Here is a 14,306-nt window from a genome sequence, read left to right as displayed (position 1 = left end):
TAGAATTCACACTCTGCCAAACAAAGTTAGCTGGACTCCAAGGCTGAGCCTGGGACCTGAAATCTCATGGACTGGGAAAGAGAAATAGCCTTTGCCTTAATCCAAAAGTACTATTGAGCAACTAGAAGACAGTGGACATGTTTGATGAGTGTTGGCTGTGAGGGAGGAGGGCAGGGGGGTGGGGCAACATATAAAAGCCCAAGGAAAATATTCCTTGCATTGGATTTAGTTGCCGTGCACACTGTGCCAGTTCAAGAAGGGCACCATTAGTCTCTTAATCGCGTTCCATTCTTGTACATCAGGGGCTGGTCCTGATTTTCCCATCTGGGATGCACGATTTCCCTCAGGCCTGTGTGTCTATTAGTAGCATTCGGCAGCACGGTGCAGCTTGGCCTGCCTGTTACTGGAAAGGAAGTGGGGACAGAAATAGAACAGATGCGAATTCTTCATCCTGCTCTCTGCAGCCTTGAATGGTATGCTTGTTGGAAAGCCAAGTCCAGGCAGACCTGCTGTGCACAGAGACACCTCCCCAGATGTCTCTCTCTGCCTTGAGAGCTCAGGGGAACCAGAGCTAGGCTTGGAGAAGCCACTGATTGGGTGTGGGAGAAAAGGCTCAGGAAAGGCGGGTTTTACTTTAGGTTTTATGTTAAGACAGTAAATAGGAAAAAAAAATTTCTCAGTCAGTGATCTACGACTGCTGGATATGTCCATGAAATTAAGGGGATACCCGTGGAAGGAGAGGGACAGAGGCCTCTGCTCATCCATCCATAAAGCTGGGTTACCAGGTACTTCTCTAGAAATTAATCAATCTAGCAAACACTTTCTGAGGTTGTGGACAGTTGCTTTATTTTACCCAAAAATTTCTGTGGATTTTTTTTCCTCCATTTTCCAGACTGAAAAGAAAATTTTCCAGGTCTCAGGCAGAAATACTCTGAAAGCCCCTGTTCTAGTTTGCTAGCTGCCAGAATGCAATATACCAGAAAGGGAATGGTTTTTAAAAGGGGGAATTTAATAAGTTGATAGTTTATAGTTCTAAGGCCAAGAAAATGTCCCAGTTAAAACAAGTCTATAGAAATGTCCAATCTAAGGCATCCAGGGAAAGATACCTTGGTTCAAGAAGACCATGAAGTCCAGGGCTTCTCTCTCATCTGGAAAGGTACGTGGTGAACATGGCATCATCTGCTAGCTCCCTCTCTAGCTCCCCAGGAGGTGTTTTCCTTCTTCATCGCCAAAAGCCGCTGGCTGGTAGACTCCCTGCTTCATGGTTCCCAGGCATTCTGTGCTCTCTCAGAATCTCATGGCTTCCTCTCTTGTTCTCAAAAGGGGCATTCTCTCTCCAAAAAAGTCTCCTCTTTTATAGGAGTCCAGTAAAGTGATCAAGACCCACCTGGAATGGGAGGAGACATGTCTCCACCTAATCAAGTTTAACCCACACTTGATCAAGTCACATCTCTGTGGAGATAATCTAATTAAAGTTCCCAACATACAGTACCGAATAGGGATTAGAAGAAATGGCTGTCTTTACAAAATAGGATTAGTATTAAAACATGGCTTTTCTATACTTTCAAACCAGCTCAGCCCCTATGAGAGTAAAAATTTTTTTTTTCTGATGATAGTAAAATTTTAAAGGATTGAGGCCTTCTGATGCAGACTTTATTTTTATTTAATAAGTATTTACTTCATGCTTTCTATGCATCAGGTACTCTTCTAAGATTTTTAAAATTTTACTTAATCCTTATAGCAAGCAGGCACTGTGATTATCCGTATTTTATAAATGAAGAAACTGAGGCACAGGAGCCAAAATCACACACACAGCTAGGAAGTGGCAGAGTCAGGATTTAAGGCCAGAAGACTTCAGAATCCACACTCTTCACCACTCTGCTTCAGTGGCCTCATCTGCATTTGTTTGTTCATTCAACATTTAATAGGCACCTACTGTATGCCAGATACCCTGACATGTGGGAGACACCGAAGAGGAACAAGACACACTCCTAGGGAATCAGGGCCTTAGTGAAACAACAAGATAAAAAATAATTACAGAGACCTGGCAAGTAATTAAATAAAGGGATGAACATACTTCAAAGGGAGCAGCCTGGACAGTAGCCTGCGTAATCTTTTGACAAAGTACAGTAGATGGCTCAAAACCCTGCAGCGGTTCCCATCACATTCAGAATAAAATCCAAAGCCATTAATTCGCATGGGATACAAAGCACCTGCCTCTGTGTCATCTCTTCTCTCATCACTGGCTCCCTCGTACCCTGATCTACCTTCACCAGCCCGTCTATCATTCTGGGGGAACATGATGCCCGCACACCTCAGGGCTTCGTGCTCATGCTTCCTGGGCGTTATTCCCTCACATCATCAGGTCTCTGTTCAAGCGTCACCTCCCTGAGGGCCTTCCTCTGACTCTGCTTAGAGTAGGGCCCCTCCCCCATCGCTAGCCCCACTGCGGATGCTCTCCTCTTCCACTGCTTAGTTTCTCTTCATGGGACTTATCACTACCTGATGGGTTTGTAAAAGTAAATGGGTTTCTTTATGGGTTTCCCCACTAGACTCTAAGTTCCATCAGGACAGAGACTATATATGCTTTGGTCACTGTGACTCCACTGTACAGTGGAGATACTATAACAGTGCCTGGACAGAGTAGAGTCTCAATAGATTCATTCAATCTATTCAATCAAATGATTGAATAAATGACTTGAAGAAGTCAGAGAAGCCTTCCCTGGAAGTGGATGGGAGAGAGAGAGAGAGTTTCAAAGCACAAAAACGGATGCGCTTGAGTGAGAGTGTGTTGTTCTCTTCTGTTCTAGACGTGCAGGGGACTCCGACTACAGTGACGGAGAAGAGGACTTCTACTACACAGAGATCAAGCTCAACACAGACTCGGTGGCAGATGGACTGAGCAGCCTGGCCCCCGTTTCGCCCTCCCAGACCCTGGCTTCGCCTCCTACTTTCCCCATCCCAGATTCAAGCCGAACGGAAACTCCTTGTGCCAAAACCGAGACTAAATTGATGACCCCCTTGAGCCGCTCCGCCCCCACCACCCTCTACCTCGTGCACACGGACCACGCATACCAGGTGACTTGCAAGGGACTCTGAGAGTCATTACTTTGACCCCTGACCAAAAACAGTAGCGTCTGGCCTGTGTGCATCAGGAAACTTGGTAGAAAATCAGCCTGATATATGGCAGCCCAGGAGCTGAGTTTTTTTCTTTTTTTTCTCTTTTTAAAGCCAAAATCTTACACAGTTGGGGCCCTGTGGGTTATTCCTGGACGTCCCAGTGCTGATAGGAGATCTGATTTCCTACAGGTTGCTATGAGGATTAAAATCATTAACGTGGTAAAGCCATCAGAACGGTGCCTGTCACATTATATAAGTATCTGTTAAATGGAAAATGAAATAAAAGAGAAGGTGAGCACTGAAAAGTTTTGGTATGGTGACAGAATCACATCGCTCCCTAGATCTGGGACTTTATGACTAAAAGGGTAATTAGCCCTCTTGGATTAGAGCACACTGGTTCTCAAAGTGTGTTCCGCATTTCAATAGCATCAGCATCACTTGAGAACTTGTTAGAAATGTAAATTCTTGGGCCCCACCCCCACCTCTGAATCCCAGGCCCAGGGGTGGGGCTCAGGACTGAGTTGTAACAGGCCTCCAGGTGCTTTCCATTCTGGATAAAGTCTCAGATACAGGACATGGTTAAATACAGGACATGACTAAATCTTCTACCCCACTGCCCCACCCCCACCCCCACCCCAAGCAATTAATAACTCTTTTAAATGTTGATTTGTTTTCATAAATTGTTCGACACATTCAAATTTTAAGAAAACCTTTTACCCATAATTCTTAATCACATTAAGCAACTTTTAGAAATATTTTACATATTCAAAATTGTAAATTACATATACTTTACCAATATTTTGTAAAAACTTTCCATGTAACTTTATAGTAGTCAATTAAAATAAAACACCAAAATTGCCTTAATCATTATATTATTGTTGGGTATCTAGTCTATTTTTTTAGTCTATCAAGTTTTTGCATTATCATTAATAATCTCTGCTAGGAACACCTCTGTGGCTGTAGCTCTTTTTTCCTTTAAATTCCCAGAAGAGTAATTATTGAGTTATAGAATATAAAATAAACATTTTACATGTGTTATTTATTGCCAAAATACTTTCCAGTGGTGCCAATTACAAAGCCACTGTCACTAACAAATATATTTGTAATTAGAAAAACTAAACCTGTAGAGGAATTTGGCTACTTATTTAGCCACCTTAAACTCAAGAACAGTGGAATCAAGCAAATGGTTAAATTGGTTGACCAATTCCATGATTTTTGGAATGTTGGTCAAAATGAATAATTCATATATTTGTTCTTTTTTGTCAGTGTTGCCTTTAGGTCAGAAATCAGGGGCTCAAACCAACTTAATTAAATCATTTTTCTCACCTATGTGATGAGAGAATTGGAACATACTAAGTGATCTGGAAGGTGCTTCCCAACCTTATTCATAATATTGGATCTTTTCCATTTATCAATATTATAAATATTCATTGTTGAAAATATAAAAACATAAGGAAAGGAAGAAAACTCATCCCTAGTCCCAATAATCAGAGTGTACCTTGGTTAACATTTTTTTACTCCTCAAGGTTTTGTTCTGCATGTGTATATATACTCATTTTAAAAAAAAAAAAAACTTAATCCATTGTATGAACTCTTTTTACTATGCTTTGTTTTTTCCACTAAATATTTCATGAATATTTTTCCCATGCCAATGAGTATTCTTCAACAGCATCATTTTTAATGGCTTTTTGGGTGTGCCATTTCTCTATTACTGGTCATTTGTGGTGTTTCCAGTTTTTTTATACACTACCTGGTTCTGCAATGAATATCCTTGTATCCATCTATATCTTTCTGTGCATCCATTTCCTTAGAGTGAATTCCTAGAAGTGGAATTGCTGACATGCAGAAAGCTAAGGGCTTTGATCACTTGGCAGATCACTCTCTCAAAATGTTGTACCACACACTATCACTATATAAAAGCTTTTATTGCCCAATTTGATAGTAAGGCATGGTATCTTACAGGTGTCCTACATGTATATATAATACTTCTTTTTTCTTTCAGAAATGAACATTTGAAAACCAACCATCTCCTTTTATACATATGATGGATTGCTTAAGGACATTAAAAGTTTATTTCTAGCTATTCCCTTTGATCCAGTTTAACCTCCTCCTATTAGAAAATTAGCCTGCGTTATTAGTACAGCTGAGACCATTTCTGCGGCCCTACTTTGTAAAAACAGCTTAAGACTCTGTTTGAGGAAAAATGTTCTTTCATTACACCACTCTCTATTTTCCGTTTAACAGGCCACACCTCCCATGACCATTCCAGGATCCACCAAGTTCACCCCCAACGGCAGCAACTTCAGCATTTCTTGGCAGTCCCCTCCAGTTACCTTCACAGGCATTCCAGTAAGTAGAAAAACAAAAATATCAGAGATCTGGTCATCACCACATGTGAATTTAGAGAACAAATTGTAGAAACATGCGAGAAAAAGACGAAAGTCAGAATGGCTGAAGTAATGTATTTCTTCAGTGACATCTGTAAACACATCAGGAAGGTATCTCATGGTCCTGAATCAACTTCTCAATGAAAAGCTGTTTCGACTGGTATGTTAGAATACTAGGAATGAGCTTTAACTGCTGCTATACAATTTGGAAAAATATCAAGTTTTTTTTTATGTTGGCAGTATATTTGTATGTTTCCAAAACGCTTTATAAAATGAATAGTTGGACTCAGACCTTGTACATAAAAGATGGTATTTATCCTTGTAACTTTGTAAAATTCATGACCTTGAAATGTTTGTTTTATGGGTATGTTATTTTGAAAGTTCAAACAAATAAATAGAAATCTTCTTTTTTCTTCTGAAATCTGAATAAGCCATGATGATAGACAATTTGAAAAAAAAATGAGTGTGAAAATATGCAGATTCAGTAGGATAATAAGAAGAATGTGATTTGACATATTAAGTGTTGGCTGTCTGATAAACCACCATGAATTTCTTTAATTCCTAACCATTCATTTAAGAATATATTGGGTCTTTTATGGCTAATCCCAGAATATCCACAGGCCCGCACACTTTGATGCTCAAGGTGGTGTGTAACTCCTGATAAGATTCAGAAAGTGGCTTATGATAACTGATATTAACCTTATTTTCTCCTCTCCACTTCTCTCCCCCAAAGACCTCACAAAAGCTTCTTATTGTCAACACTGGCAACTCCCAGAGGTTTGCAGCAAAAACTAAGGAGCCTTGTACAAAAGACAGTGGTTGAATCAGTCATGCTCCGTCAATGAATATTTTATTAAATTCCACAGAGAAATAGCCAACAATAAAAGAGCATCCTGCTGGCAGCAATTTGGGAAATGGTGGCTTCCAGAAAATATTCCTGGATTTCAGTTTTAAAGCAAAACTAGGGATCTGAAGGAATTATAAAAATTGCCTTTTTCATTGTAATAGCTGGTAATTCTGAAAGAGCAAAAATGCAATGAGTGGCCCCATTAGTAGATATTAAAAGCGAACAAATGTGGGTATTAGGTTTGCTCTGGCAAGATAAGTGATCCTACCGATGTGTTGTCAGAGGTTTTAACAATCTGTCCTTTTGAGGACTTTTTTTTTGGTAGATATAAAAAGAGCCAGAGTGACTCTCAATATCACTTCTGAGACAACCCCTGAGACAACCTAGAATGGCAGCTACAATTACAGAATTATAGAGACCTGCTATTCTGAATCCTGCTAATTCCTGTCTTTGACTTGGTCTAAAAGACATCTGGTGTAAAAATAAGTATAGTGTGTAGATGGAACAGCCCAGTTCAGACGTCTTTTCAGATGACCTCTGTGACTAACCAAAATGGGATTTTTTTTTCCTTTGCCTTCTTAATTGAATCATCTCTCTCTGAAGTATAGTGTGATCACTTTGAGTGTTCTTTGTTGTTTTCACTAGTTGCACTAGTTGCATGTCCCCTAATCTTCCTGAATGTGTCACGTGGTGGGATTTCTGCCAGGCGACCTTATATTGTTTGTAATTCAACAGTTAAAATGTAAAATTTTTCTTGCTATGGACACTGTGTCTCTACCCTCATCTCAATACCTAGATATTTTGTAGTCACCCTTTTCACTCTCAGCCAGTTACCAGGTGTCTTCTAGAGTAGAGCTTTTTTTTTTAATTGAGAAATTTTCACACACGTACGATTCATACAATCAGTGGCCCACAATATCATCATAGGGTTGTGTATTCATCACTGTGATCACTTTAGAACATTTGTATCACTCCAGAAAAAGAAATAAAAAGAAAAAAGAAAAACTCTTACATCCCATACCCCTTACTCCTCCCTCTCATTGACCACTAGTATTTCAATCTACCCAATTTTTTACCCTTCTCCCACCATTATTTATTTATTTATTTTTACTCATGTGTACATACCCTGGAAAGAAGGAACATCAAACACAAGGTTTTCACAGTCACACAGTCACATTGTGTTCTAGTTTGAAAGCTACTGGAATGCAATATACCAGAAACAAAATGGCTTTTAAAAAGGGGAATTTATTAAGTTGCAAGTTTACAGTTCTAAGGCCATGAAAATGTCCAAATTAAAGCAAGGCTATGAAAATATCCAAATTAAGGCACCAACAAGAGGTTACCTTCACTCAAGAAAGGCTGATGAAGTTCAAGGTTTCTCTCTCACCTGCAAGGGCACATCGTAAAGTCTGCTAGCCTTCTCTCCTGGCTTCTTGTTTCATGAAGCTCCCCTGGGGGGTTTCTTTCTTCATCTCCAAATGTCTCTGGCCATGTGGTCTCTCGTGGTTCTTTAGCTTTTTCCAAAATGGTTCCCTCTTAAAGGGCTCCAGTAAGCAACCCCACCTTGAATGAGTGTAGACACATCTCCATGGAGTCCATCTAATCAAAAGTTACCACCCACAATTGGGTGGTTCACATTTCCATGGGAACAGTCAAAAAGCTCCCACCCAGCAATATTGAATCAGGATTAAAGGACATGGCTTTTCTGGGATCCACAAGAGATTGAAACCAGCACACACTGTAAAAGCTATATAGTTATACAGTTGTTTTCAAGAATCAAGGTTATTGGAGCACAGCTCTACAGTTTCAGGTACTTCCCTCCAGCCACCCCAATTTATACCGTAAACAAACAAAAAAAGGATAACTATATAATGCATAAGAATAATGTCCAGGATAATGTCTCGACTCTGAAATCTCACAGACACTGAGACTTTATTTTATTTCATTTCTCTCTTCCCCCTTTTGGTCAAGAAGGCTTTCTTAGTCCCCATGATGTCAGGTCCTGGCTCACCCTGGGAGTCCTGTCCCAGGTTGTCAGAGAGATTTACACCCCTTGGAGTCATGTCCCATGTAGGGGGGAGGGCAGAGAGTTCATCTGCCAAGTTGGCTTAGAGAGGCCACATCTGAGCAACAGAAGAGGTTCTCTTAGGCATAATTATAAGAAGGCTTAGCTTCTTCTTTGCAGGAATAAGTTTCATTGGGGTGAGTCCCAAGGTTGAGGGCTCAGCCTATTGAATTGGTTATTCACACTGCTTGTGAGAATATTAGGAATTCCCCAGATGGGGAAGTTGAATATTTCCTCCTTTCTCCCCACACCTCCAAGAGGACTTTGCAAATACTTTTTATTCTTTGCCCAAATTACTCTAGGATATATTGTGGCATCACACTAACCTGTACAAACCAACAGGATCTCATGCCCTATTCAAGATTCCATATAATTATGATATTGAAATAAACTGATCATGCTAGTTAAATTAGATAATGAGCTACCAAAAATATAAATTTTGTACCAAATAAACATCTCTTCCTTTGGTCTCACACAGAAGTTGAAGTTTTAAAATATAGTACCATATCCTCCTTTACCCTATATTCTGATTTATAGTCCTATCCAGATCAGCTTCTTAAAGTCTGATCACTCTTTCAACTTTTTAAACAGTTGCTATATTGGGTAATACTGACTTTCATGCTTCAGAACTCTAATTCAGAGTCTCAGGTGTCAGATATATACCAAAGTTTCAAGGAATGATCAGGTTATATTCAAATAACTCAGTATCTCAAAATTTAGAAATAATAGTTACAAATCCTAAATATATGTGACTGCTATAAGAGCTCACAATCTAGGAATCTTTACGAGGCCCCAACCTGATAACCCATGCTCTTGACTTCAGTTCTCTGAGTTTGTTTCTGCCATTTCATTCAACGTACTGCCCTTAAGGTTCAATCACCTACTTACATGTCTCATAACTTCATTCCTTCTTGCAGCCACTCAGTAGTCCATTGTATGTATACACCACAGTTCCCTCTTCCATTCCTTGGTCGTTGTACCTTTAGGCCACTGCTGTCCATTGCGAATCATGAACACTGCCACCTTAAACATCAGTGTGAAAATGTTCATTTGTGTCCCCACTCTCAGTTCCTCCAAGTATATACCTAACGATGGGGTTGCAGGATCATATGGCAACCCCACCCCAAGCCTCCTATGGAACTACCACACTGCCCTCCAAAGGGGGTGTACCTCTTAGCTTTCCTACCAACAATGAATAAGTACATCTCTTTCTCCACATTTTCTCTAGCACTTGTTTCTCTCTGTTCCTTTTTAAACGATTTTATTTGCACATCATACAATCCAACCTAAGTAAATAGATATGCCTTCACCTCCAAATCTATATGAAAACATTTCTTTTTCCTTCTCAAAGAATCCATACCCCTCCTCTCCTACCCCCCACTTGTTGACATTTAGTCATAACATTGAATTATTTTTCCTTCAGTTTGCCCCTTCTAGTTCAGACTGGCAGTGGTTCTGTTTATACAGATCCTGCAACACTCTTGTTGGTTTTCTATGCAATACGCTGGGATCATGCCCATCAGACAAAAGGACTTTCCACAGATCTTTCTTGGATAACTCCATCTCCAATCCTGGCTTTCTCTGAAATGACTGACTGGTTCCACATTTGGCCAGATCCTCACATGGGGCACCATTCTCTGGGGTCTCCCTTTCTGGAAGCTCAGAATTTTCAGACCATCAATTTCTGTTTTATTTATACCCAAGAGTTCAACTTATCTCTTTCCTGTCACCTTTTGCTATAAGCTGCAAGGAGAAATCAGGCCACATTTTCCATATTTAATTTGGAAATCTCTTCTGCTAAACATCCAAGTGCATGACTTTTTAAATCTGCTATCCATCTAAAACCATGGTCAATTTTTCCAGATTCTTTGCCACTTTAAAACAAGATTACCTTCCTTCCAGTTTGCAATATCACGTGCATCATTTCTGAGGCCTTACCAGAGATATCTTTAGAGTCCACATATCTACAAACAGTCTCTTCAAAGCATTCTAGGCCTTCTCTATCAAGCTCCTCACAGCTCTTCCAAAATCTTTCCCTTATCCATTTAAAAAGCTGTTCCTACATGTTTGGTATTTACAGACTACAGTAGCACCCCACTTCTCCGGTACCAAAATCTGTTCTAGTTAGTAAGCTGCTGGAATGCAATATGCCAGAAACAGAATGGCTTTTTCAAAAGGGTAATTTATTTAGTTGCAAATTTATAGTTCTAAGGATGTGAAAATGTCCAAATTAAGGCATCTGTGGAAAGATACCTTGGTTCAAGAAGGCTGATGATATTCGGGGTTTCTCTCTCGACTGGAAAGGCACATGGCGATGTCTGCTAGTTTTCTCTTCAGACTTCTTCAGTGACTTCCCTGGGGCTCTGTCCATTCTGTTGACTCTGTGGGTTCTGGTGGCTCTAAGTAAGCAACCCCACCTTGAATGGGTAGAGATACATCTCCATGTAAACCATCAAATCAAAAGTGACCACCCACAATTGGGTGGGTCACACCACCATGAAAGCAATAAAAAAGATCCCACTCAGCAATACTGAGGGAGAATAAAGGACATGGCTTTTCTGGGGTACATAACAGATTCAAACTGGCACACATACCTCAAAACAGAACTCAGAAATGGTTAAGATATAAAAAAAATAAAGATTGAAATGTGGAGACCACTGGATAGCCAAAATAATGTTTGACAGGGCTTTATGTTTTAACTTAGGGCCCACATCAACCTTCCCTAACCTCTCCATTCCTTCATCTCCAAAATGGAAATGATAACATAAGGTTATTGTGAAGATTAAGTTAGATAGAATACCCTAGTAGCTAGTATAAAGTGATGGCTTAGCAGCTACTTGTAAATTACCACCACTGCTGCTTTTTTCTGAGATGCTATGTAGGTACACTTCTCTGCTCAAAGACAAAATTTCCTCCCCTATAAGATGCAGATCATATCGACTTTTTTGTAGGTTTGTTGTGAGGACTAAAAGAGATCATAAATAACCTAGTACCCTGTCTCTTACGTCTGTAAGTGCAGAATAAATGTTAATTCTGTATCCCAGTCCCCCCTTACTCTCCCCACCCTCATACCCAGGGGCTAAATAAGAGGCTAAAACCATTAAAAGTCTAAAGGAAAACTCTCAAGTGAGGTCGTCATGCTTCTCCCACAGAGCTGAGTACCATGCTGATGGATAACGTGGATTCTCAGCCTTTTGTCTCCTGCACCCTGTGGAAACCCACAGAGCATGAGGGTTAGGGCTGCTGTTGGACAGGCCTGAGTGCCTTGCATATGACATGCATGCACTGGATTCTAGCATTAAACAAGCCATTGGCAAGAATAAAGACTCTTGCATTAGGTCCATATTACTTAACCTGCATTTATGTAATTTTCAGAAACCTGTTTTGTATTCCTCCCTCAAGCTTGCCACTTCACTGATTTTCCCATCTCAGAGCCTAGGGTTCATCCTTGATTCTTCTTGATTTCATCCTTGCTTCAACCAAGGATTCATCTTGATTTTCTCTTTTCTGCATCCCACCCATTAGCAAGTTCTAGACTCTCCCTCTAAAAGATACTAATTCAGGCTCTTCTCACCACCACTGCCACAACCTTTTAAACCACCAGGATTTTTTTTGCCTGGAGTATTGCAAAAGACTCCTACCTTGTCTGCCGATTCCTCTCCAGGCTCTCTCCTGGACATTCTCCAGTGAGAATCAAGTATCAAGTGATACTTTTAAAGCGTGAGATCAGATGGCTTACTTTCTCAAAACTCTCCAATGGTTTCCTGTTGATTGCATCCCAATCCCTAGTCAGGAGACCAACCCTGAATCTAACATACCCTCTTTTCCCATTCTTCACCTCCCACCGAGCACCCTCTGGCCCCGCTGTGACTCTGCAGCTCATCTCCACTTGGAGATCTTTGTCATGAATCACCCCCCAACAGTGTGCAATGTAACGTCCTGGGGAGGCCTCCTCTTACCATCCTAAACAAATAAATATCCTTCTCTTAATAACAGTTTAGCCTATTCTATTTTATTTTCTTTAGGCATTTATCAGGAATTTATCATATTTATTTCAGTATTTATAGTCTATCTTCCCACTAGAATGTAAGCTCCTTGAGGACAAGATTCTGTATAGTAAGTAATTAATAAATATTTGTTGAATGAAGAGCAAATATAGTAGGACTCTACCATGCAATGCTCTCATATCACCCCATGCAAAAGGGCTACTCAAAAGGACAACTCGGTGAAACCTAGAACCTATCACATTGTCTTCCCAGCTGATGAAAGTGGTGTTACTGCCATGTCAAAAGCTTTTCCCAAGGGCAGGCCATGGTGGCTCAGTGGCGGAGTTCTTGCCTGCCATGCCAGAGACCTGGGTTCAATTCCCAGTGCCTGCCCATGCAAAAATAATAATAAAATAACAAAGATTTTTCCTGCTCCCTGGCATGTTCATCACATGCTCTAGAGTTAGGCAGAGCTGTATCCAATCCCTGGCTCAGCCACTTTCAAGTTCTGTGACCTTGGGTAACTTCTTTAACCTCTCTATGCCTCAGTTATCTCATCTATAAAATTGGAACTATGTAGCACTTAGCACATAGAGTAGTTGTGAAAATCACAGCTGTTATCACTGTACCTGGCACAGAGTGGGTGTGCAGTGTCACATGGATGATGTCTGTGCTTGATTTGCTCAGGCTCTTTGACTCTTCCCTTTATTCCTTGTTTGGGCCCGAGGGTTTGCTGTGGCGATCTTATGCAAGAATTCATTTATCTCACGGCTGAAGAGCATACCAAAGGCCTGTTCTGTGTTGTGTCACCGCCACTGACTAGCGGTATAATCTTAGCTAAATCTCTTCACCTCTAAATAGTTTCCTCTCTGGAAGGATCCTGAGCTTGCTGTACCTGACAGGGTTATGAGGATTAGATGAAATAAGCAGGAATGTAGTTTAAGTTTTAAAATATGATTGAAGTGAAAATATATTATTATGGGCAACTTGGAATGTATAATGTGAACTCACAAAGATTTCTAAAGTATTCATTGTTAGTGGGCGTTTTCTGCTTGGAGATACATTTAAATTCTACCATTTGCATCATCCTGTCCGTTTTAGCATGTGCTGTCTGAGAAGGAAGCACTTCATCTCTGCATCCAATGACCAAGGGCAAAGACTAAGTGAATGTGTGATGAGGAGAAACCCCTTTGTCACCTTTATTTTCCATGTGTTTACAGGTCTCCCCAACACATCAGCCTCCAGTGGGCCAAGGAGAGCAGAGGCAACACACTCACACAGTGCTGTCCTCCCCACCCAGAGCAGCTGTCAGCCTGAGGTATGCCGACCGCAAACCCCACATGCCTCAGCCCAAAGGAAAGAAGTAAAAATTAGAAGAATGGCAAGAAAAGAGAAGCCAAAGATAGGATCATCTGTAATTTCCCGAGAATCCCTGAAACACCCTATCTTTTGTTTTCATGGTTTTTCTCCATCAACTATTAATGAAGATTTGTTGGTTGGGTGGGTGTTAAAACTGACAGTAAGTTTTCTTGTAGAATCTGTAATGTGTTTATTGGGTCTTTTAAAAGCCTAGTTGTGGGTGGCCATGATGGCTCAGTGGTAGTGTTCTCACCTGCCATGCTGGAGACCCGGGTTCAATTCCCGGTGCCTGGCCATGCAGGGAAAAAAAAAAAAAAGCCATGTTGCATGAATTTCTGAATTAAAAGAACTGCCTAATAGAGTTTTCAATACAAATCAAGGAGAACTTCCCAAGAAGTCCCTTCCCCAAAACACTAGAAATTTGAGAAGCAAGAGAGCACTTGAGAAGTACTTATTTAAACCTCTGACAGAGTGATGTTGTTCTCTATAGGTATTTTGGTTTTATGAAGATGGCCAAATAGAAGCTTAAAGGTTGGAGTAGC

The 14,306-nt window shown here is 40.5% G+C and overlaps 1 protein-coding gene and 1 long non-coding RNA gene across 7 annotated transcripts in view; one reads left to right on the top strand and one right to left on the bottom strand.

Annotated features, from left to right (window-relative positions):
• LOC143688779 (uncharacterized) overlaps positions 1 to 14,306 on the bottom strand; it is a 114,703-nt gene that overhangs the window by 73,127 nt on the left and 27,270 nt on the right. The gene's annotated exons all lie outside the window — the stretch shown is intronic.
• Positions 1 to 14,306, top strand: part of ZNF704 (zinc finger protein 704) — a 248,339-nt gene that overhangs the window by 221,004 nt on the left and 13,029 nt on the right. For all 6 annotated transcript variants that reach the window (XM_077167075.1, XM_077167076.1, XM_077167074.1 and 3 more), the window contains 3 exons: positions 2,811 to 3,078; positions 5,365 to 5,469; positions 13,626 to 13,723. In XM_077167075.1, the coding sequence (XP_077023190.1) occupies positions 2,811 to 3,078; positions 5,365 to 5,469; positions 13,626 to 13,723 (471 nt within the window). The remainder of the gene's footprint in view (positions 1 to 2,810; positions 3,079 to 5,364; positions 5,470 to 13,625; positions 13,724 to 14,306) is intronic.

The sequence above is a fragment of the Tamandua tetradactyla genome, chromosome 6, assembly GCF_023851605.1.
Source record: "Tamandua tetradactyla isolate mTamTet1 chromosome 6, mTamTet1.pri, whole genome shotgun sequence".
Classification (NCBI taxonomy): Eukaryota; Metazoa; Chordata; class Mammalia; order Pilosa; family Myrmecophagidae; genus Tamandua; species Tamandua tetradactyla.
This window is presented reverse-complemented; position numbering and strand designations above follow the sequence as displayed.